Source organism: Melospiza georgiana, chromosome 20, assembly GCF_028018845.1.
Source record: "Melospiza georgiana isolate bMelGeo1 chromosome 20, bMelGeo1.pri, whole genome shotgun sequence".
NCBI classification, from domain to species: Eukaryota; Metazoa; Chordata; class Aves; order Passeriformes; family Passerellidae; genus Melospiza; species Melospiza georgiana.
Genome location: NC_080449.1, coordinates 5,575,625 through 5,598,438, shown reverse-complemented (window position 1 = coordinate 5,598,438; position 22,814 = coordinate 5,575,625). Strand labels below are relative to the sequence as shown.

Here is a 22,814-nt window from a genome sequence, read left to right as displayed (position 1 = left end):
TTTCAGAAAATATCACGGTGACATTCAGGTGTTTCAGCAGAGCTGCTCTGAGTTGTGCAATGTTTCTCTGTGTGTTCAGAGCATCACAGTGAGGTTCAGGCTGCTGAATTATTGACTGTGCCCTCTGGGTGACCTTGAGGCAGAGGAGGGTGAGGGCTCCTCTCTGCAATTCGTGCTTTACTGTCATTTGTCCCCGTTCCCAGCCTGAGCTGGGCATGGCAAGGAGCAACTTATTAAGGGATTGCTTCTTTCCTCCCCTGTTCAGCTGCTCTCAGGCAGCTCCTATCGATCCACTGCACCTACTCAAGGTGTTTTGCAAAAAAGGCACTTAGTGAAATTCATTCCAGGGGTTCCTCAGTGGCTTTTCCTGCCTGAACTGCACGTGGGGCACAGGCAGGTGAAGGTTTGACTCTGAGAAGGTCATGGGGAGAACTGTCATAGAAGAGGAATTTCCATTTTGCCAAACATAGTTTCTAGCATGTTACAAAAAAAAAAAAAAAAAAAAAAAAAAAAAAAAAAAATTCCTCAAAACAACCCAAAACCAAACCAAACCAAACCAAAACAAACAACACAAAAAAAAAAACCCACCAAACAAAACAAAACAAAACAAAAAATTCCCCCAAAACGACGAAGTCCAGGGTTTTTATTTTGGGTGTGTAGAAACCATTTTTACATTTTGATGTTGCTTTAGGAGCCTACTCAGATCATGTAAATAGAAACAAATTTTAAAATGAAAAGGTACTCTGAAAAACAACAGCATAAAGCTAAGCAGACATTTTTTAAAATGACATTGTGGAGCAATTTAACTTTTATTAGAAAACTCTTTTTCAGCCCCTCCAAACCATTTTTTAAAATCACTGTTTCCATAAAAAATATCTGTTCCAAAATTACATGCAACAGCAAACCAGAAACTGTGCTGTGACAATTCCCATTCCATAGATTCACCACGCTCCCTCATTAAATTGCAGAAACCACACACAAAATAGCATTTCCCAGAGGACAATCGCTCTCCCTGAGAAGTTTCAACCTGTTCCTGTCAAGTACCAGTGAGCCCAGGGAAAGCAGCTGTTTTTCCTTTTTCTGCTGGGTTTTTTAGTGAATTTGGAAATCTGTGTTCCTGCTCAGAGGGGCCAGGGGAGCGTTCCTGCAGTGCTGCTCCTGCCAGCAGCTAGATCCAGGTGGGAAGGGCTGCACATGGCTCTGCTTTCAGCTTTTCCAGCTGTTGCACTGTGGGGATTTTGAAGGAGTTTTGTATAAGTTAGAAATGGGATCTCTGAATTGGTTTTGATGATGCAATTTATTTTTCTTATCTTCTGCATAGGCAGGAAGGGTGAGTTCAGCTCACATCTTTACCCTATGGCTCAGAAGGTCACAAGACCCCTAATTACAAGACCTTTTAAGGATTTATTGACCAATAAAACACTGCCAACAAGGATATTTATGCTTCTTACCCAATCCTTAAATATTTTGTCTTATGGACTCATGCTACAGTGTGAGATTTCTTATCCACTCATGTTATGACACACAAACCTACAGTGCTGCATTCTAAACTCCTTGTTTACCTCTCTAACTACTTTTATTTTTTCTATAGCTTAAACTCTAAAACTCTAAAATTTCCTTTACTTAGCTTAACGTGTCTCTGCTTTAAACTACAAATCCACATTCTCACTTCTAGCGCCTAAATTTGGAAGCCTTTTCCAATGTCTCAGATCAAATCCTGGGTTTAATTCTAAGCTTTGGCTTCCAGGCCCAAAGTTGTGAGAATTCCCTGCATTTTGGATTCCAACAGAACACCAAGGCAATCACACTAATGAGGGCACGCTCTGCTCAGAGCACCCTCCACAAGGCAAAGAAGTCCAGAGCTGCAGCTGTCCTGGCATTTTGCATGGGTTAAATGAAGCTCAGAGTGAAATCAGGGCATGCCCCCACTGCAAATGGAATAGCTTGGATGCAGCAGCCCTTTGGAGCTTTGTCTCCATCTGTTTTTATGACCTGGGCAAAAGACATGCTTTAATAACTGGAATATTTTCAGATATTTGCATGAGAGATGAATGCAGAGCTGCAGGGGTGTTTGCTTGGCTGCTCATTTTTTCACCCAGTGAGTAAATCCTATCAAAGCCTTGCTGCAGAGTGGGCAGCTCCAAACAGTGCATGCCAGCGGCTTTGGAAGCATGAGAATGTTGAGTTTTCCTTTGGATATTTGCTTCCTACAATAAGACAAATGAGTATGTGTGTTTCTGTGGGAATCACAATATTCTGTCACAGACATCTTTTATGAAAAATCCTTTTCTTTGGGATTTTTTCCTCCTGAGAAGCTGAGATGCCTCAGGAACAAAATGTAAACAATGATTATCTGCTGCTGTGGAATGCAACAGGTGCATCTGGGATTGGCCTCATGTTGGTTGTCTCTAATTAATGCCAATCACAGTCAGCTGGCTCAGACTGGGAGAGACAGAGTCAAGCCACAAACCTTTGTTATCATTCTTTGCTATTCTATTCTTAGCCAGCCTTCTGATGGAATCCTTTCTTCTATTCTTTTAGTACAGTTTTAATGCAATACATATCATAAAATAATAAATCAGCCTTGTAAACATGGAGTCAGATCCTCATCTCTTCCCTCATCCTGGGACCCCTGTGAACGCCGTCACAATATTCCCCCATTTATAGTATTGGGGAAAGCTGGTTTGAATCTTCCAAAAAAAGATCTACAATTTCTCTGCTGGGTAAATGGTGAAAATACAATCCTTCACACAGCCTTGTCCATCTTGGACTCATAAACCTCAGCACTGCCTGGGCAGGTCACAGAATCACAGAGTGGGTGAGGCTGGAAGGGACCAGAGAGGGGCAGCTGAAGTTGTGATGGGTTTTGTGGATTTTTCTTGGACAATAAGGAAGCCAGGGGCAACTCAGGTATTCATGTCTGCTGTGGAGACTCTGAATAGGAAGAGAAAAACAAGTGACCAGTTTCTTTTAAAATTGTACTGGTGGGAGCTTCGTCTCAGCATCACTCCAGCTCTCCTAAAATTGCTTTGACATTCAAAGAAAACACTGACTTTTTAAACAATGCTGTCCTAAATCCCTTTTATAAATGCCCAGAACCACTCTCAGGCTTTCTGAAACTCATTGTTATAATTACAATCAAGAATCATAGGACTCTGTGCTTTGTGCCAGAAATACACATCCACTGCATTGTTTGCAGAGGAGCCGCAGAGAGAAAGAGTGAAGGAGAAATGCACCTTCAGTGCTGCTCAATTCAGGAACAGCAACTCCCACTCTTTTTAATTTTTCCTCTTTTGTTTCCAAATTTAACTTGGAGCTGCTGAAATTCAGGCTAGGCTTTGCTTTGTCCACTGTGCCCTCCTTTGGCCTCAGTGCAGTGAACCTCGAGGTTCTCTGTCCCCACCATCCCATCCTGGAGGAGGAGGAGGAGGAAGGTGGGGGTGGAAGGTGAGGAGGAAGGTCTGCAGGATCCATCAATGCCAGCAGAGGTGAGGAGAACTTCAATTTGGGATTAGCAGATGCAGAACAAACTCTCTGGGCAAAGGGAAGCAGCATCAAGCGTAGTTTTATTAAATCTTCATCTCCTGAGTCACAAAAGAAGCTTATGGGGGGTTTTGATAGTCTTGTATGACACAGTACATAGAGAGGGAGATGTGATTCAACTTTTGCCAGCACAAGGCCTGGAACTGGCTCTCCCTCTCTGCCCAACAGTGTCTGATGTTGATCCCTGATCCTGCTTCCATGGAAATGTCCCTGTCTGGTGCTTAGAGAACAGAGTGGATAAACATCAGATCTGATTCACCACTCAGTTGCTTCTGTTTTACCTCTGCAGAACATCTCTGATCATAGAAGGATTTGCAAGATTAATTCAGTGTAATTCAGTGATGGATACCAACCAAAGCCTTTGGCAAAAACAGAGCAATACCCCTTCCCCATGCCCTGTCCCACACATCAATGATGTGCTCTGTGTTGGGATTCCAAGGCATTCAAACTTTCCTGCCCTTGATTCAGGACGCTGCTGGGGCCCTTTAGTTCAGCTAACCCAGACTTTTCCCCTCCCTGCAAAATGCCAGGCGTGTTCGCAGTGAAACCAAAGCAAAACTCCCTCGCCCTGTGCAATTCCAGTTGGGGAAACAGGCAGGCAGATCTGAACCCCATCTCAAACCCTGGAGGCTCTTGCAGCACCTTCCAACAGTCAATTAAGGCTGGTCCAGAGAGTGAAAAAGCTTAATCTAGAACTGGTTATCTGTAAACATCAAAACACTTTGTTCAGGATCAATTTTGCTTGTTTAGGGCAGTCCCAGAGCATATCCACAAACACTGGATGTGGAGAAGCAGTGGCAGCAAAGAAATATTTCAGTTTAGAGGTGTTAACACATTTCTTGTCCCCCCCATGCAAACTCCAAAATGCCCTCTCAAATGCTATATAACCTGGATATAAGTAAGATTTTCAGGTGATGGTTTCAATATTTGGTCTTGGTCTAAAAAAAATGGAAAGAAACATGTTGGGCAAATTTCCCAACCACAGAAACGTCCCTCTCTGATGGCAAAAGTACTCAGGTTCCCTGAGCAGCTGCCAGCTGGGGCTGTAGGATGTCCCATTGCTCCCTGGAGGGTTTGTCCCAAGTCATGGTGCCCATGGAGGCAGGCACAAGACTTTCAGCATCCAAGCCTTGTTTTTGTTTTTAGAGATGAAATTGCTGTCTCTTTACTCTGCCTTTGAGATTCTGAGGTCCACTCAAAGCAGCAGACTGTGAAGTTCCTCTGAAAATGGTCTCAGGACCCAAATCCAGTTTCAGAAGCAGTCAGATGACAGTCAGAGCATTGATCTGTTCCTGCACCCACCAAACCTGAGCTATTGCTGGGCCGCCTGTGGGTGACAGCCATGGCCAAACACAGAGCTCAGGCAGCTCTTCAGGCCCTTGTCACTCCTTAACTGGCAAATTTCCGTGAGAGGAGGTGACCAGCAAGGCAGGGATTTCTGTAGTGATGTGACAGAGCCTCCATCCACTCACTCTGACTCTGAACAGCAACAGAAGTGTTGCCCTGGTTTTTTAAGATTTTCTTCTGATGTTGACATTCTTGTAGTGAACTTTCTCACACACTTTCTGTAAATAACTTAGTGTTTTGCATTCCTTTATGGAGGAGGAGAAAGTTGATGGATTGATGGTCTGTTCAGTGTCATTGGAGAGGTGGCACTGTCACCCTCCAATCCACTGTCACTCTTGGAAAACTATAAATGCTGGAGTCAGAAAATAACCTTCCCTTTTTTCTTCACCTTGAGAACAGCGGTGTGCACTTATGTTCTTTCGTGTCCTATAGCGACAAGAAGAACCAACTTCTAAACACCATCCATCAGTCCAGGATGGCAGACAGGTCAGGAAGAACCCCTCTTTCTCTTCACATGAGTTTTGCCTCCTCATGATTCCAATTTTTGCCTTCCATCAGCACTCCTGTCAGCTGCCTCCAGAAGATGTGCTTGCTTATCTCGTTGTCTTTCCACTCCAGGTAGGTGTTCCTCCTCAGGTACCGAGACAGCCCCAGCCTCTGCCTCAGCAGGTCCTTGTTCACATCCTCCAGCACGATCATGATGATGCCAGCCTTGCCCTCCACCAGCTGCCAGGACTGGGCAATGTCAAACTCAAAGCTGCACCACTTGCTCTCCAGGAAGTCAGCGGAGATGACTGCGATGACGTTCCTGCTGCTGAGAAACCCCTCCTGGATGATATTGGTGACAATGGGCACCCCTGGCAGGAAGTCCCTGTAGTACAGACACAGGTGGAAGGGAGGTCTTCCTCCTTCCAGGGGTTCCACCAGCTCCTTTGTCACCCATTCCTGGTCTTTGCTGGAGTGGATGACAAAGGCGTCGTAGGTGTCGCCTCTTTCTGCGTAGTGTTTGCAGCCACTGAGCAGCACCACGGAGTAGTAGAGCTGGAAGTAGTACCTGTAAACCAGCAAGAGGATCACCACAACACAGAGCAGCACAACCACCGAGGAGGCAACTTTGCCTGCATCGACGTGGCAGGAGGACAGATCAAAGCTTGGCAGGCTGATGTTGGCCACGTACGAGGGAGTGTGGCACAGCATCAGCTCCTTGTTCTGCAGCAGCTCCTGATTCTCCTTGATCCACATCAGAAAGTCCAGGTACACACAGGAGCAATCAAACAGGTTCTGAGAGATATCCAGCAGGAGCAGGCTGTCAGGCAGGATTTCTCTGGCTGAGTCCAACAGAACAGTCAGCTGGTTTCTGCTGAAATCCAGGACTCTGAGGGCTTGGAGTGGCTGGTAGACTCCGGGATCAAAAGTCAGGAGCTTATTGTTGCTGATGTTTAGCTCTTTTAGCTCAGAGAGGGCATCAAAAGTACTTTGATCCACGTGTTCTAATTTGCAGCTTGAAATATCCAAGGTGTGCAGGTGACTTAGGTTTTTGAAGTTGTTTGCCAGCTTATTGTCTGCAAAGGAGTTTCCTGCCATCTTGAGCACTTGCAAAGAGTTCAAGCCACAAAATGTACACTGGGATTTAACTTCGGTTTTGGTGTGGGAAATATCAAGGTAAATCAGTCTCTGAAGGGACAGAAAGACAGGGTAGGAGCCAGGACCAAATAAGGTTGTGTGCTGAAAGTCCAAATATAACAAATTCTCCACATTATTGAAATCTCCAGTCAATCTGATGTAAGAATTGAAGCTTAAGTTCAAATGTTTCAAATTTGGACAATTTCGAAACTGAGGGGAACAGCATCTGCTGAAGGTGAGTCTATTCTCACTCAGATCTATGACCTCCAGGTTACTGAGACCCTCAAACTTCTGCTCGAAGGTTTTGAGACTTCTGTTCTTGGTAATACGAAGCACTCTCAGCTCCTTGAAAAGCGACAGCTTCAGGGCAGGCACATCATCAAAACCACATTTCTTGCATTCCAGTTGCTTCACTTTAGACCCCACGGGAACCTGTGATATCTGCTCAAGTCCCAGGTCCACCAAGCGAATAGTGGAGACGTTGCCCACGCAGTCAAAGAGAGTGTCTGTGTCATCCTCAAAGTCCCCGAGGCAGATCAGGACAAACTCTTCCATCTGCACCTGGCACAGTCCATCCAAGAGCCCCCTCTCAAAGTCCTGCTCTCTGTCATGGTCACTGAACACCCCAACTATGAGTCTGCTGACCTGCAAACCAGCCAGGCCTTGCAGAGAGGTTTGCATCATGGAGCTCTCAAAAGCAGACCTGAGAGCCAGCTCAGCAAGGTGGATCCCTGCAAAGGCCCCCGGCTCTATGGATTTTATATTGTTCAAGGAAAGCACCAGAGTGAGGTTGAGCCTGTTCCCTTCCCTCAGGGCATCAAGGTCTCCTCTGGAGATAGATGTGATCCTGTTAGAGAAGAAGCTCAGGTGCCTGAGGGAGGTCATGTTGGTGAAATACTTGGGAAGCTTCAATGAAGTAATGCTGTTGTGGCCTAAATTCAGCTCCTGCAGAGTATGCAAGTGGCCAATAGGCAGCTCAGACAGAGAGGTCCTGTTGGTTTCCACCAGAACCAGTTTTTTCAGAGATGTTAAGCCATGGAAAGCTGCTTTCCCCAGGTGCTGGAAGGAATTGGCAGTTAAAACCAAGGTGGAAAGGCTAGGGAGATCCAGAAAGGAGTTATCTTCTATTGTATGGATGTGGCACCTGTTGGGCATGAAAAGAAGATATAAATGCATGAAACACTGTCCCTTGCTTGTTCTCTGAGTGCTGCTGTGACTCAGCCTCACACTGGGGGCTGGCTTGGCTTTGCTGTGCTGGGCAGAAGCATCCTCCCTGGATGTGCAAAGGGAACTCTCCTCCAGCAGGACACCTCCTCCCACCTCCTCTAATCTTAAATTCAAAGCAGGAGACCTGGAGACCTGGTGAGGATCAAAAATTCATGCAGGCAGCAGGCAAGAAGACTCCTAGCCATCAGTTTAGGCCATTGTGATGACCATCACTGATGGAAGAAGCAACCAGGGCCAGCATTGCCTCACACCTTGCACATCCCCAGCCCTCTGGGTGTCACCTCAGCCCCACCTGGGCAGCCCCACTGGCACCAGAGCAGGGCAGCTGTGGCAGAGCTCACAGCTTGGCAGCAATTGATATCTGGTGATGGCTCAGAGGAAGCAGAGCCCAGGATGAGAAAAGGAAGAGGGGAAAATGATTGTGGCCCCCTAAGGTGCATTTGATGTGGGAAGATCCAGAATTTGAGACCCAAATCCATTGTGCAGTGAATCCCAGCAGAATTAGTTTAATAATGCAGGCAGTGCCTCACAGCACATGTGCTCTGCCACTCAGCCAATTTGGAGCCAGAGCTGTGATGGGGCTGAGTGACATTTCTCAGTGAAACAATTTACCCAGAGAAACTGTTGTCTGAAGTCAATGGAAATTATACATCAATTGAAATTTGCTAATAGGCCTCCCCATCTCCTCCCCCAGATATGTGAGGAGAAGGCAAAAGAGAATATGTTGATATTTTAAAACAGCCTTTTAGAAAATGAATGTACCTTCATGTTATTTTTTTTTAATATAAACTGTGATTAGAAAAACAGCTCACCCAAGATGTTCCACTTCAGAGTTTTTGTAACAGTGAAAAGTCTGACATTTTTCTTGTTCACAGACAAGTGAAACATCTTCCTCCTCCTTCTCACATTCCAGCCTACAAGATCAGACTGACAGACCCAGCTCTGATGGAGGGTGTGCACTCAGTGACTGGACTAAAAGCTGCTCATCACTTCACCACGGGGATGTGCAAAATGACAGGCACAGGGACAAAGGCGCAGGGAAAAAAAAATAAACAGCCAAGACCAATAGACCCCAAAATAAGGCACCATTTTAACCCAGCTGCTAAAGAAAAATTAACCAGGATCCACATAATAAATCCATTACCTTGAAAGATCCAGAAACTGCAGCTCAGGGACTGATGCAAAATAATTTGAGCCCAGTGAGTTCAGATTGCTGAAACTGAGGTCCAGGTTCAGGGTGGTGTTTGGGACTCCATCAGGAACTCCAGAGATGTTCAGTCCAGTGCATCTGAAAGTTGTGTTAGGGGTGATCTGTAACAGAGGCAGACCCCATCATGGTCAACACCTGCTCTCCATGAAGTGCCAGGAAATGTCACCGTCAGGAAAGCAGGAGCAGAATCACCCCCCTTGCAGTTCATTTCTAAAGGAGCTGCCTTGAGTTTTAGGAAATAATCTTACATACCCTTAACATTTTTCTCTCTCCTAATAGAACCAGTCCTACTCCCCAGGAAAAACTGCATTTCTTGCTGATTAAAGCTGGGACAAAATTACAGGACAACATTGCTTGAGGTGACAGATAGAGAGCCAGCAGGACAAACACTCATGGATGCACTGCATGCCCAGGAACAGCTCTCAGCTCTCTTCCCCTGCACGTAACCAAGTATTTGAACCAAAGGCAGCTTGAACCAAAGTTATTCTGCAAGCAAATAATTGCCAGCAAAACTTTGCAAAATCTGTGACAGGTGCTTGGTGAAATCACTCTACTGCACAAACCAGGAAAAACTCTCTGTTTTGTAGAAATTAGACAAAATTAGAACCCTTCCAAGGGAAATATAATCTATTACAATAACTGCACTGCAGCACCCTCAGAGGTACAGAAAACCAATGAGAAGAAAAAGTTCTTGCTGCTGGTTCTGATTCTCAGATGTTTTTGAGACTAGAATTTACTTCAAACATTTCAATCACCTTGATAAAAACCTTGGGGAAAAATAAAATAAAATAAAACTGGACTTTCCTAAGAGGCTTGAGGCACAAATCTCCCAAGCAAAGGGAGAGGAACAGAAGGATTTTGTGCTCACTCAGAGCTCACATACCTCCAAACAGGGATCCAGGAGGCAGCCTGCCAGTGGGGATGGGACAAATGCCAGCAGCAGCAGCACCAGGAGCGTCCCCAAAGGAAGGGCTCCTCTCCTGGGCATCTTCAGGAGGCCAGGAGTGCAGGAGAAAGGAGCATGGAGAGAGAAAGCTGGAGACAGAAAGCTCCTGCAGCGCCAGGAGTTGTGTTGCGCCACTCCTGCTTCTCGCCGCGTGTCTCTGAGGGTTGCAGAGAGCAAGAAGGGAAGTGAAACTTGGTCACTGCCTTGTTTCCACACACCCTTCTGGAAACTGTTAAAAAAAAAAATTCCAACCAGAAAAAAAAAAAAAAAAAGAAGCAATGACAGATATAATTTGGGCTAGAAATTAAAAAGGAGTATGGGTTTCATCAGTGCCACTTGACTTGATTGCCTCTGATTAGCTCAGGTCAAATTGGCAAAAAAAAAAAAAAAAAATAAAAAAACAAAAACCAAACCAACAGAATGTTTTATACAATTCTGAGCCCAGTTTCATGCTCCACATCCCATAATTCAAATGCACTGGTTAGAGAGGGTGACTCTGCCTCTGCACTCCTGCCATGCTCCAGCTTCACCCTGGCAAGCACTGGAGAAGGGCTCAGCTGTGGCACAGGTTCCCTTAAGCCAGGTAAGCACAGGTTTATCTCTGGCCAAGCTCCTGTGAGCAAACACCCAGCTTTTATCCATCTGGTTGCACTTTTATTCCAATTATTGCAGGAATATGGCCAGGCACAAGGAGATTCACAGAGTGATCAGAGCTGGTGTCACAGAAATTCTACCCCACCCCAAAAGCAGCAAAAAGAAGCACAAACACCCTGAGCTGGGTTAGAGCTACTCCCTGCCCTGGTCATGCCTGAATCTCTATTTGATGCCTACAGAACATCTCAGTGCTGAATTCCCAATGCAGACTATTGTTTCAGGAAAAAATAAAACAAAAAAGCTTTGCACAACCTCACAGTGGGCAATATTAATTTAAGTCAGCTCTGAGCCTTCTAATAAAGCTCCCTGCCCTCATTTAGTCTGATAAATGGTCGTGCATTCATGTATCTCCTCCTGTCTTCCTGGAGATAACTAAGAAATGTTTCTGAGGATCCAGCCATAAGGGTTGCTGGGTGTTATCAACACCACATAGATGAAGAAGTGGCAAAAAATTGAGACAAGGGTGGAATATTGGTCCAGAAGAAGGTGGAATAAAGTGTGACAATTCATGAAAATCTGTGAAAATTGATATTAAATATAAGATGCGATATCAGCCCAGCGAGCAATCCACTTATAAAGGAAAGTTTAAAATATTTCAGAGGTGGGGGTTAGACTTTTTTGACAGGTTAGTAGAGACCCTAGGAGAGATGGGGAAATCCTAAAATAACTGATGATCTCTGCAATAAAAAAACACATGGCAGCACAATGGGAGCTAAAACCGACACCCTGATGTGCAGCCAGATAGTGCCCATTAAGCCAGCAGACAAAAAGTTTGTTGAAATTGGGCGAGTTCTACAAAATCCCTGCTCTGAAAAGCCTCTGGTGATTGCAGGTATTTCCTTTTATAGATGGAATCAAAAGTGAATGGAAACAATTGCTGACTGCTTCTGTGCCTGGATTAAGGAAATTGGCAGAGCATCGTGTGTCTGCAGAGAGAACAAATGAGTGCATCCCTTAGTATTCAATATGCAGAATGAGGCAATCCACATTTAATTTTTATCTAAAGCTGAGATGAGCCTGAAGTACTGCTCTAGAAATTACCATTTCAATGGAGACTTGCTGAAGATGCTGAAGAGTTTGGGAGCATCACAAAAATCCCTCCCACAGCCACGCTGAGAGGTCAAGTGGGAAGTGCAGCTTGAAGGGCGTTCAGAGGAGGCACTGCTGCTGTCACAAGGGACAATTTCACAGCACACATCATCACTTGTTCAAGGACAAGCCTTACGCACACTGCAAGGAATGGGGCAGAGCAGAAAACATGCAAGATAGCAGATCAAACCCAGCCACCAGTTTAGAAAGTCAGTGCTGGTTAAGTTCGTGCTGCTCAGCTGGCACACAGCAGACACTTATACTCATGTAAATGCTAGCATAGGACTTGGAAAACTCCAACTTTGACATCTACTTTTAAAAAAATTTGGGTCTTAGTGAACAAGACAAAACTATTTGTTAGCAGGTATTTGCCTCCAAAGTGCTTTCTCATAGGTATATATTTCACCAGGACAATCCACCCTGAGCTATAACATGCACATGACAAAACCAAGCTTTTGCTAGTGTTGTGATGATTGATTTGCAGCTGAAAGTGAAAAAGTTAAAGCATGACAGAACAGATGATGCAAAACTTAAACATTAATGGAAATAACCTTGTCTTACATCACAGCTAGAAATTGGCTCAGATGGAAAGCCTGGAACTCTTCAGACTTGTCCTTGGAGGTGCTTTTTATCTGGGTCTGGATCCAAACTTTCTGTCTTAGAGTTATCATCTGATAAAATGTGGAAAGTTCTTTGTGACACCCCACCCTCACAGCGAATTGAGAGTTTTCCACGTCCACTGGGTTGTCCTCTCTGATGTTTCAGGCTCTACCAGTTCAGTTCAAGAAGAGACTACAAAATAACACCAAATTCCATGTCCAACAACTCAAAACTTAATAAACTAAGACACAACCGTGGATAAAGCCATAATGTCTGTGTGATTGCTCACAAACACCAAAAGAATGATTTGGAATCCCTTTAAGCGACAAGAATAACATCTAAAATCAAACATGATTCACTGCTCTGACAATTTGCTGGTGGGATCATTAAAGATCTCTCAGCAAGGAGGTGTTACAGAGAATCTGTGTTTCCAAAAACACATGCATGAGTCATCTTTGTGCTCCTGAACATTATTATAATATAAGTAACACAATGCAGACGGTGCATATGCAGCCTCTGTGATCTCAAGCAAGGTATCACAGAGCATAAGACAGCCACAATGTAGCTGGACTGACAAAACATCTTATACTTCCTTATTTTAAAAGAAAATGGTTTGTGAACTCCAGCCAAAAAGCAAAGTTAGCTAAATTCTTGGACAAAACATGTCGTGAGAGCCATGGGAACAGGACTGTCTGTCCCTAGGGTGCTTCCAAGGTCACAGCTAACCCAGTATCAATGTGGGTGAACAGCTCTCACCCTGGAGAGAGGCTCTGTTTGCTTCTGGAGTCATCTCAAGCAGCTCCCAAGTCTGTCTGCAAGCACAGGCTGAGGAACACGACACAAATTATTTCAAGATTGAACAAAACCAGAAAGAACCATCTCTGTTTTATGTGAAAGAACCATCTCTAACAATTATTTGGTTATGAGCTATGGATCAGAGGGGAGAGATTGATGGATCAGAGCAGGGAGCATTCCTGAGGTGCTGGAACTCTCACAGCACAGAGCTTGGGGAGCTTGGGGAGCACCACAGGAGCTTCCAAAGGCCCTTGAGAAGCTCAGGATGCTCCAGGTGAGCCAGCATTGCTCTCAGGTGGGCTGGCCACATGTCCCTGTGGTGAATTAGGGTAGAATTGGCCACTCTGCAGGGGGATCCAGGCTCAGGGGGTGCAGGCAATTACCAATCCTTGGGCTTCACCTGGCAGTCCTTATACTCAGCAAGCCAGTCACCTGTGCAGATCTAAGAGGCTGAGTGGAAAAGAAGAGTGACAGGAAATGTGGCACAAATTTAACAGTAAGCTGAATTTTCCCAGCCATTCTGCTGGGGAAAAAAAAAAAATTACATAAATTACAATGAAAAATGGCAGAAAGAATAATCTGAAAATATCTTTAATTCCACATTCCACAACCACATTGCTTCCTGAACCTGGGGAGTCCCTGCCTGAGCTGGCAGACACAGGGCAGAGGCAGTGCTGGGGCACACAGAGCCTGCACCAAGGCTGGGGAGGGAGCTGACGTTGCATCAGAACAGCTCCTGCATGCCTGTGACTCTCACTTATGATGCTTCCCCATGTGAAATTGATGCCTAAAGAGGCTGACCTGGAACAGAGTTAAAGGAATAAAAGATATTTATTAAAATGCCTTCAAAGGATTCACCTTGGGCAGTGCAAGAGCCCAGCTGTGCTCTGCCCAAGATGGGCACAAAATGGACAACTGGTCATAAGTTTTCACACTTTTAAAGTTTTGATAAACTTCATTTTTATAAATTTACATCTTGAGGTTAATTGTCCAATTACAGCTCCAGGTTATGCAGTCCCATCCTCCCAGACTGCTCTCCTCAATTTGTTGTTGTTGATATTCCTTGAGCCTGAAGCTGCAATGGTGTCCTTGGTGATCAGACTGGAAAAGGATTGTTCTATGTGACTGAGCTGTGAGGAGAACTTGCTAACACTTTATAGTCACACACTAAGGCAGTACAGAATCTAAAAAATATGAAGGTTAAAACTTAAGGCATCAAAGTGGGTTTAATAATGGAATCACAGACTGGTTTAGATTGGAAGGCACCTTAACGTTCATTTTATTCCAACCCTTGCCTTGCTCAGAGCTCCATCCAACCTGGCCTTGGACACTTCCAGGGATGGGGAAACCACAACTCAACTTGATGGAAGATCAGCCAGGAAGACCCTGGAAGACCTCCTAGCTTTGAAAAAGAGAACGACACCCAAGCTGAGAAATTGCACACTCATTTTGGGGTGTCAGAGCCAACCCCAGCACCCCTTCTCTCTGTCTGATTGACTCCAGCCACAGCTGCAGAGCAAGTACTGCAGGCTGTTTGTGGTGCCTCTGAGTGCCCAGGGAGGGCACGGAGGTGCAATCACAGTCTGTTCATGCTGCACAGCAGAGCTCTCTGCCAATGGTGGCACCTAGCAGAGCTCAGCATGGCTGAGGTGCTTCCCAGCACACAGAAGGACTGAGACTGGTGCACACAGGGGGCAGAAAAACAACCCAAAAGGCAAAATCCAGGTTGGTTTGATGGAAATCAGCCAAGCCTGCACTGGAACAGGCAATGTGTGCCATCAAATGGGCTATTCCCCAAAGCCAGGATCAGATGAACACCCCAGAACTACTGCAAAGCTATTAGGGAAGAACTGTGTCAAGTAACCAGGGACAAATACACTACTAGGAGAAGTGATTAATCAGTGTCAAGATAGTCACTATCTGTGGCAGCTACTCCATATGGATTATGTCAGGTCATTAGGAGCCCTACATTTCACTGTTTAATCTAAATGCCTGGAAGGATTTCACACAGATGGTGGAGGCATCCAGCCTGGCCTGCCAAGCACTCATGGGCAGGCACTGAGTGACAGTGGAGCTCCCTGGGCCCCTGGAGAGGGGCAGGCTGGCACTCAACAGCCCAGCAGCACCTTGTCCCTCTGCCTGGCATGAACCACGGTCACCCTGGGCTGGCCAGAGCCAGGGATTCACGGAGCCATGGGGGTGAGGGTGTCCACAGTGCTTGGCATGAACACTGGGCTTACAAGGGGTTAAAATTCTTCCCACAGCCCTGAGAAAGGTGGATTGGTGTGACGGTGTTCACAGGGGTTCTTGGATGAGGGAAGAGACAAAGATCTGACTCCATGTTTCAGAAGGCTTGATTTATTATTTTATGATATATATTACATTAAAACTATACTAAAAGAACAGAAGAAGGATTTCATCAGAAGGCTTGCTAAGAATAGAAAAGAAAGAATGATAACAAAGGTTTGAGGCTCGGACTCTCTGTCTGAGCCCGCTGTGATTGGCCATTAATTAGAAACAACCAACATGGGCCAATCACAGATCCTCCTGTGGCATTCCACAGCAGCAGATAATCAATGTTTAATTTATATTTTGTTTCTGAGGCCTCTCAGCTTCTCAGGAGGAAAAATCCTTTCCTTAGGATCCTTTCCAAGATGTCTGCGACAGATTGGCCACCTCAGGCTGGTACAGGCTATTCTCCTGAAGCAACAATAGGACTTATTTCCTTTTCTTACCACCTCCATTACATCCTTATTATGGTGTCTCATAGCCTGATTTACATATGTTTTGTATTTCTGTGGCTTTGACTTATCCTGCTTATTCTACCTCCTCTCCCCCTCTTCTCTCAATGAGTCTGCTGTAGGGCAAGGATTTATTCAGAGCATCACGCATGAAAGGTGTGCAGGGCATGGAGCACTGCGGAGCTCTGACTTTTTGAACTGGACACAAGAAAGGTTGATCTGGGGACTTGATTTATTAAAAAATAGGGATATTGATCTGGTACCGATATCCAACTGTGAGGGACAAAACCTCTCTAACAGTTTAAAGTTAGAAAGTGAATGTTTATTGTGGGATAACTCCCAAATGCACACTGTGATTTACAGGTGATTACAGAGTCCTTTTATCTATACAAGTATTGAATACCCAAAATACAAATACACATTCATAACTTTGGTGCATCCCATTCCCCAATGTGTATGGTAATTAGTTCCAAAGCTATTAAGCATGGTAATTAGTTCAAAAGCCATTAAACATTTTACTTGTTTACATAGTTTTTTCCTTGAAATGGGTCAGTGGTCCCTTTCATGGGAAGGGGTCCCAAAATGAGGAAGTAAATGAAGTCTTCCTCGTTCTGACCTTTCTACCTCTTCAATGCAAATATGACAAATGAACCCTTGGTAGAACTCCCATTCCCCATCTTCAATTGGTTTAAGAACAGAGGAGGCCACAATTGTCTTATGTTCCTAAAAAGCTATTTATCAATTTCTATATTCTTCATTATAAACCCAGCTAACTAAACATGGTACTGACAAGCAATTAATTATTAGTTAACTACTAACTCTTAACTTCATCAAGGCCTGCCCATTTGTTTTAATTAACTCCAATAAAGATTAACTAAAACCTCAGCTCCTCTAAAGTCCCTAAGTTCTTTAAAGTTTATGTCTCAGACTCAGTGCCACAACTGAAGCATGGTTAAATATTGAGCCCCTGCAGCTCTGCTGTGACACCCTGGGAAAGCCTGGAACAAGGGGCAGCTCTAATGATGAACTGGAGAGATTACAGATCCCTGCTTTGAGGGAAATCCATAACATAAGAGCAAAAAGCTGTGCAGCATTTCTGCTTTCTGTGAATTCTGAGAGCCCTGCCACGGGCACTGACCGTGCCAAGGCTCCTGAGCCCAATGTTTGTGGTTTCTCTGCCATGACTTGACACGAGATGACAGGAAAATGTTGCAATGGCTGCAGCAGAAAGTGCAGAGCCAGCTCCTGTGAGCAAAGTTCTTGTGTACACATCACCCAGGGAGAGAATGCAAACCCTCCCTGGGGTGAGTTCATGGCATGCTTTAGACATCAGCTCCCAGACATGACCGCTTGGATGGCATTTGCCAGGAGAGGAACACAGAATATTAATTGGCCGCACTGTTGAGAGCTCATTTCTGTTACTTGCAAAGCAATAAATTCCAAAAGAGTGGGTGAGCAGCTGCAGGTTTGCCTGCACTTGGAGAGCTGTGTATTGGAATCTACAAAACCTGGGTGATTATTCTCTGCTTTTTGGGGAGCAAAGTGTGACCGTGTTCGCAGGGGTCAGAGGATGAGGGAAGAGATGAGGATCTGACTCCATGTTTCAGAAGGCTGATTTATTATTTTGTGATATATATTTCATTAAAATTATACTAAAAGAATAGAAGAAAGGATTTCATCAGAAGGCTAGCTAAGAATAGAATAGCAAAGAATGATAAAAAAGGTTTGTGGCTTGGACAGAGAGCCTGAGCCAGCTGATTGTGATTGGCCATTAATTAGAAACAACCACATGAGACCAATCACAGATGCACCTGTTGCATTCCACAGCAGCAGATAATCATTGTTTACATTTTGTTCCTGAGGCCTCCCAGCTTCGCAGGAGGAAAAATCCTAAGGAAAGGATTTTTCATAAAAGATGCCTGTGACAAGCAAAGACTGCTTTGTGCACAGAGTAAAACCTGAAGCAATGTTCCTGATTAAGGATTTATTCCAACATCCCTTTTCTCCCAGTTCTGTTCAGTTTGCATGTTTTGGGGAGATTTTTTAAGCATTTCTTTGGCCTTGAGTTGCCTGCATCAACCGGGACAAAACCACTTCTGTCCCAACAGAGGAGGAACCAAGCAGCCATGAGCAGTGGGAGCATAGGAAAGGCAATAACCCTTTGCAGATCACAAGACTGGATGCTATGGAAAGCTGTCAGGAAGCAGGGCTGAGATACCAGAAGGGAAGTTACCCAGGAAAAGGAGTGACAAAAAGGGCACAGCAAGTGCCCTGCCAGCCTGCCACAGTGAAGGGGAAGGAGGAAGGAAATGTGAGAAAAAGCAGAAGTTTCACCTCCCATGGACACAGCAGCTATCTGGGTGCTGTACTGATGTTCCCACACCCCAAATGAAGCTGCTGTCAGAGACACAGCCTGATCTAAAGCAAACCAATCCTGTTGGGTAGGATGGAAGTTTGACAAGAAAGTCTCACAGATGTGTGTGCTTAGCAGAAACATTTTTAAATGTAGAGTCTGATGAAGGAATAGAGATGAAAGCAAGTTTTGATACAGAAGAAAAGAATTGCTGAGCCAGTCTCACTGGATAACCAAGGAGGCAAAGGGTGTGTTGGTTAGAAGGGGTTTTTATGGCTTAGAGCAAAGGATAAACCCACCCCAAACAAGATGTTTTTACCAAGCTGAAAGAGAGCACAGGCAAACAAGCCTGCCAATGTGGCAAGTAGAAAAAAGTTCTCAGAATTTTCCACTGCAAGAAAACTGAAAAACAACTTCTAGCTTAAACTGTAATGCACTGACTTTTAGTGATTGGAGAGCAGTAACATGAACATGGTAATTACAGTAGTTATGATGGGCTACAGATAATAGTTAAGGTATAGATCGGTTCTGCTGTATGAAGATGCTCAGCAAAGAAAAGTCTAGAATGCATTGTAACCAAACCCAAAGGGTCTCCAGGCCTGCCTGCAGCTGGAGCTGACAGCTGTGGGCACAGCTCTGTCACCCACCACCCTGGGCTGCTGTGGATGGAATAAACTGCATTTTGGAGAGCCTCTCGAGTCCCACATCTCCCATTTCAGCTCTTACACAGCCCCACTTTTAGGGTTTGCCCTCTAATGGCTGTACAGGAAGAGTTTTCTTCCCAAGGAACACCCAGCTAAGAGGCTGCAGCAAGGTGCTTGTACAGCAGCTGGAAAATCCTTCACTGTTGGTCCTTTCTGCTGCAGAAGCAGCATTTTGGAGGGGTTACATCTGAGTTAAACCCAGGAATGTGACAAGCCGGGAATAATGCAGCAACAAGGGAAGTAAAGAAGGGGAAACATAACATAAATATAAGATAGCTGTGTCCTGGAAGAAAGCAGAAGAGGGTGAGATGGTGTGGCTCCAGAGGTGGAATGTGGACAGGAGCCAGCACCTATAAGTGGTGTTTTGAGGTGGCTGCTTAAATGTGGAAGATCTTCATCACACAAAAACTTGGCCAGGTGGCTTTGTGCTTAAAACAAGCTGGATTGACATGGAGTGCTTTGATAGTGTGCCAAGGTGTTGCCGTGATATTTTCTGAAAAATCCTCTTTGCCTGGGATTTTCTCCTGGGGGGCTGAGAGGCCTCAGAGAGGAATGAAAACAACAATTATCTGATTGCTGCTCCTGTGTTTGCTGCTTTGGAATGTGGCTTGGACATTGTTTGCCAGCAGGTGAATGTTTGATTGGTTCCATGTGAATTGTTTTGATTTAATGACCAATCATGGTCCAGCTGTGTCGAGGCTCTGAGGAGCCAAGGGTTTTTCTTTATCATTCTTGTGAAGTCTTCTCATGTATCTTTCCTCTTTCTTTAGTATAGTTTTAGTACAGCATTCTTTTAATATAATGTAGTGTAATAAAACAGTAAATCAGCCTTCTGAGAACATGGAGTCAAATTCTCATCTCTCACCTCGTCCTGGGGACACTCACAAACACCGCACCAAGGAACACAATAATAAATAAAAACAGAAAGGTCATGGGCAGACCTCAGAGGAGACATGGAGGCAATTTTCACCTGTTCTCACCCAAATTCCCTCTCCCACAAGACTGTGTCACCTCTTTGAAACCAGAAGTGCATTTGTTCTCAAACAGAACAACAATAAAAAATAAAAAGAAGTTTCTTGCCTCCTGCAGACAGTCATGTTTCCCAACAATTAGCAAATCAGTGAAATCTCTGAGTGCTCAACCTGGCCCTTTTCCAAAGGGATGAGTATGACTTTACCTCACTGCATTATGTTTAGGAAACAATCTGAAATCCCATGGCAGTGATGGCACCCAAGCCCCCTCCCTTTCTCAGGGACTAAGGACGGGTTTAGCACCTCATTTTGGTGCTTTTTTCCCCAAAGAACCGACAAGCACAGGGTGGCTGCTTGTGAAACAGGACGGGATTGCCCAAGGGCTGTGACATGTCCCACCCTCCACCTCTGCAGTCAGCAATGGGAACCAGGGGCCAGCAAAGTGCTCTGAACCTCAGGGCTTCATCTCCCACCCCACAGGAGACAGGACAAGCTGTGACCTGCTCAGACCTGCAGGTTCCCCTATGGAAAACACCTTGGCTGGAAAGGGAGAGAATTTCTACCTCTTTATTTTTACCATGAGTGACCCACATTGCAATAATGGCTTGGAGCAGTTTTGTCCTGGTTTCCAGGGTAACCAAAATTTCAGCATTGACCTCTGGGCACATATGGAGGGTTTAAGTCCAAAGCAATGATTCCCCTGGTAGAAGATCTCTGGGAAGGGGAAAGAGCAAGCATCTGTTCAGGATTTCAAACTCATGCTTTTGCAATACTGAAACCAGCAGCTGGGACCTTGCAGCTCCTTCCACGCTCAATTCGTGAAAAAATGATGTAAATAAAACAGGGCAGGTGCATGGACAGCACCTCCAACACTCAAACAAGGAGCATCTGATGGAAAGGTGGTCAGAAGATGAGGGCTCATGAACACAGAGTCTCTGGATTGATAAAACACAGAGCTCCAGGAGTCAAAAAGCTTTGAATGGAAGAAATCAGCACAGTTTTAACAAATCCTGCAAGAAATCAGCACACTTTTCAACAAATCAGATAAGAAATCAGCAGAGTTTTAACAAATCCTATAAATCAGCACACTTTGTAACAAATCCTGTAAGAAATCAGCACAGTTTTTAACAAATCCTGTAAGAAATCAGTGCAGTTTTAATAAATCCTGTAAGAAATCAGCAGTTTTTAACAAATCCTGTAAGAAAGCACAGTTTTAACAAGTCCTATAAATCACCACAATTTTTAACAAATCCTGTAAGAAATCAGCACAGTGCAGCCATCACACTCCTGAACACCTCCCTGGTCCCCCAAACACTTGACATTCCTCACCTGGATTACCTCACTTCACACTTTTTAGCAGGGAATTTTTTTACAATTTAAAAAAAAAAAAAAAAAAAAAAAAGTTTTTTACAAATTTTTAATTTTTTAAATTCTTTTTACAGCTTTGCTTCACCAGAAGATTTGGCATCAAACCTGAACCCAAGCCTGGAGTCACTGTGACCTTGCACAAGGTTGTTTTTCCACGCCAGGCCTTCAAGCTTCTGCTGCATTTGTTGCAGGTTTTCAGCATCCTCAGAGTGCCTGGCAGGCTCAAAGTTAATTAAAGATTGCACAGCACTGCCACAGAGATCATCAGCACCAAAGACAAAGTATCATTAGATCCATTAATGAAATAATCCTCCATCATGCAGTGATGGCAAAGCTGTGCTCCAGAAGCAGAGGGTGTAACAGGCAGCCCCAGGCCAGAGAGCTGGGAGAAGAGAGAGTTCTAAGGAATGCCAAACAAAATTCCTCTCATTTTACACGAACTAATTATCAGTGATGGTCTCCAGGCAGGGAAAGCACAGGGACTCCTGTGAGAGGGCTCACACTGCACAGCTGCTCACCAGAACCTCTCAGGTTTTCTGGGGTATGGAACCACGGGCAGAAATTTAACTCTGAAAGGGGATTTGATTGCAGAAATGTGGTGGGGCAGACTGGAATGAGAATTACACTGCAGTGCTGTGACAGGGGAGGAAAAGCTTTGCTTTCCTGTTGGAGCAGGTCTTCCAACCTGAAGCAGTGTTTTATAGCTGGTTATTCCCCTATCTGTGCACATTTGGGGAGCACTTATTTATCCTCCCATTGTTTGCCCACACGAGGAGAGAGGGGCTGTATTCCAGTTCCATTTCTAATTTCATTCATTCACTCATTTCATGACAGAGCTCATGACAGCCATGACAAAGCTCCACTGTGCACAGATCAGTTGGACAGTGCATATTCTGATTGCCCTTCAGGGGATATTCTCCTCACTGTCTGCCTCCCACATTCTGCTGGCCTGTTGGCTCACTTGGAATGGTTTCCAGATGCCAATGGGCAACACTTAAATGAATTTAACCCTATTTCCTTCCCTGCTTATCTGCACACAAACCCCAGGCTGCTGCCACCCATCAGCAACCACTGAGACACAGATTCATTCAACAAAATTCCCTAGACACACAAGGCATGGGTAACAAACCTTCCAAGAAAGGCCTTTCTCCACACAAAAGATGCTTCTGTGAAATAAACCAAGTTCCTTCCATACCAGCCCTTCCTAAAGGCTGTCAGATGTGGCCTGAGAGTCAGGGATAGCTCAGGAGATCCTTGTAGAGGCCTTGAAGTGCAGGATTTTGAGCTCATGACCATTTTTACCTCTGTCCCAGCTCCTGGTCACTTCAGTTCCATGAAGTGAACAGTTCCAGCCTCTTCCCAAGCAAATAAAGGGGTCTTCCACAAAGGAATTTAGGTGGTAACAGATGGAGAGCTGCTGCCAAAGTTACGTCAAGCTGCTCAGGACCATGAACAGCTTGAGTTTTAGAAAATCCTTGGCCTCAAGTAAGCCTCATTTGTTGCTCCAGGCTGTGAACAGGCTGTGGGATGCCACCAGGCACTCTGGAAGTGACCATCAGCACCAGGGAATCTGAGGCATCTCCATGGCACAGACTCTGCTTCATCCTGATGTCCTCCAGACACATAAAATATGCAAAGGGTAG

General features: G+C 44.9%; 1 protein-coding gene across 1 annotated transcript; it reads right to left on the bottom strand.

Annotated features, from left to right (window-relative positions):
- Positions 1-5,400: 5,400 nt before the first annotated feature.
- On the bottom strand, positions 5,401-9,947 carry TLR4 (toll like receptor 4). Its single transcript, XM_058038036.1, has 3 exons — positions 9,834-9,947; positions 8,885-9,051; positions 5,401-7,657 (listed from the first exon to the last, which is right to left on the bottom strand). The coding sequence occupies exons 1-3, from the start codon at positions 9,936-9,938 to the stop codon at positions 5,401-5,403; spliced, it is 2,529 nt and encodes an 842-aa protein (XP_057894019.1). The 5' UTR covers positions 9,939-9,947.
- Between the last annotated feature and the right edge of the window lie 12,867 nt (positions 9,948-22,814).

What these genes read in the sequence shown, in the direction of transcription:
- TLR4 (XM_058038036.1), bottom strand. Translation starts at nt 9,938, where the DNA reads ATGCCCAGGAGAGGAGCCCTTCCTTTGGGGACGCTCCTGGTGCTGCTG. An exon ending in TCCTGGATCCCTGTTTGGAG is followed by an intron (nt 9,052 to 9,833) that starts GTATGTGAGCTC and finishes CCTCTGTTACAG; the next exon opens with ATCACCCCTAACACAACTTT. An exon ending in CAGTTTCTGGATCTTTCAAG is followed by an intron (nt 7,658 to 8,884) that starts GTAATGGATTTA and finishes CATGCCCAACAG; the next exon opens with GTGCCACATCCATACAATAG.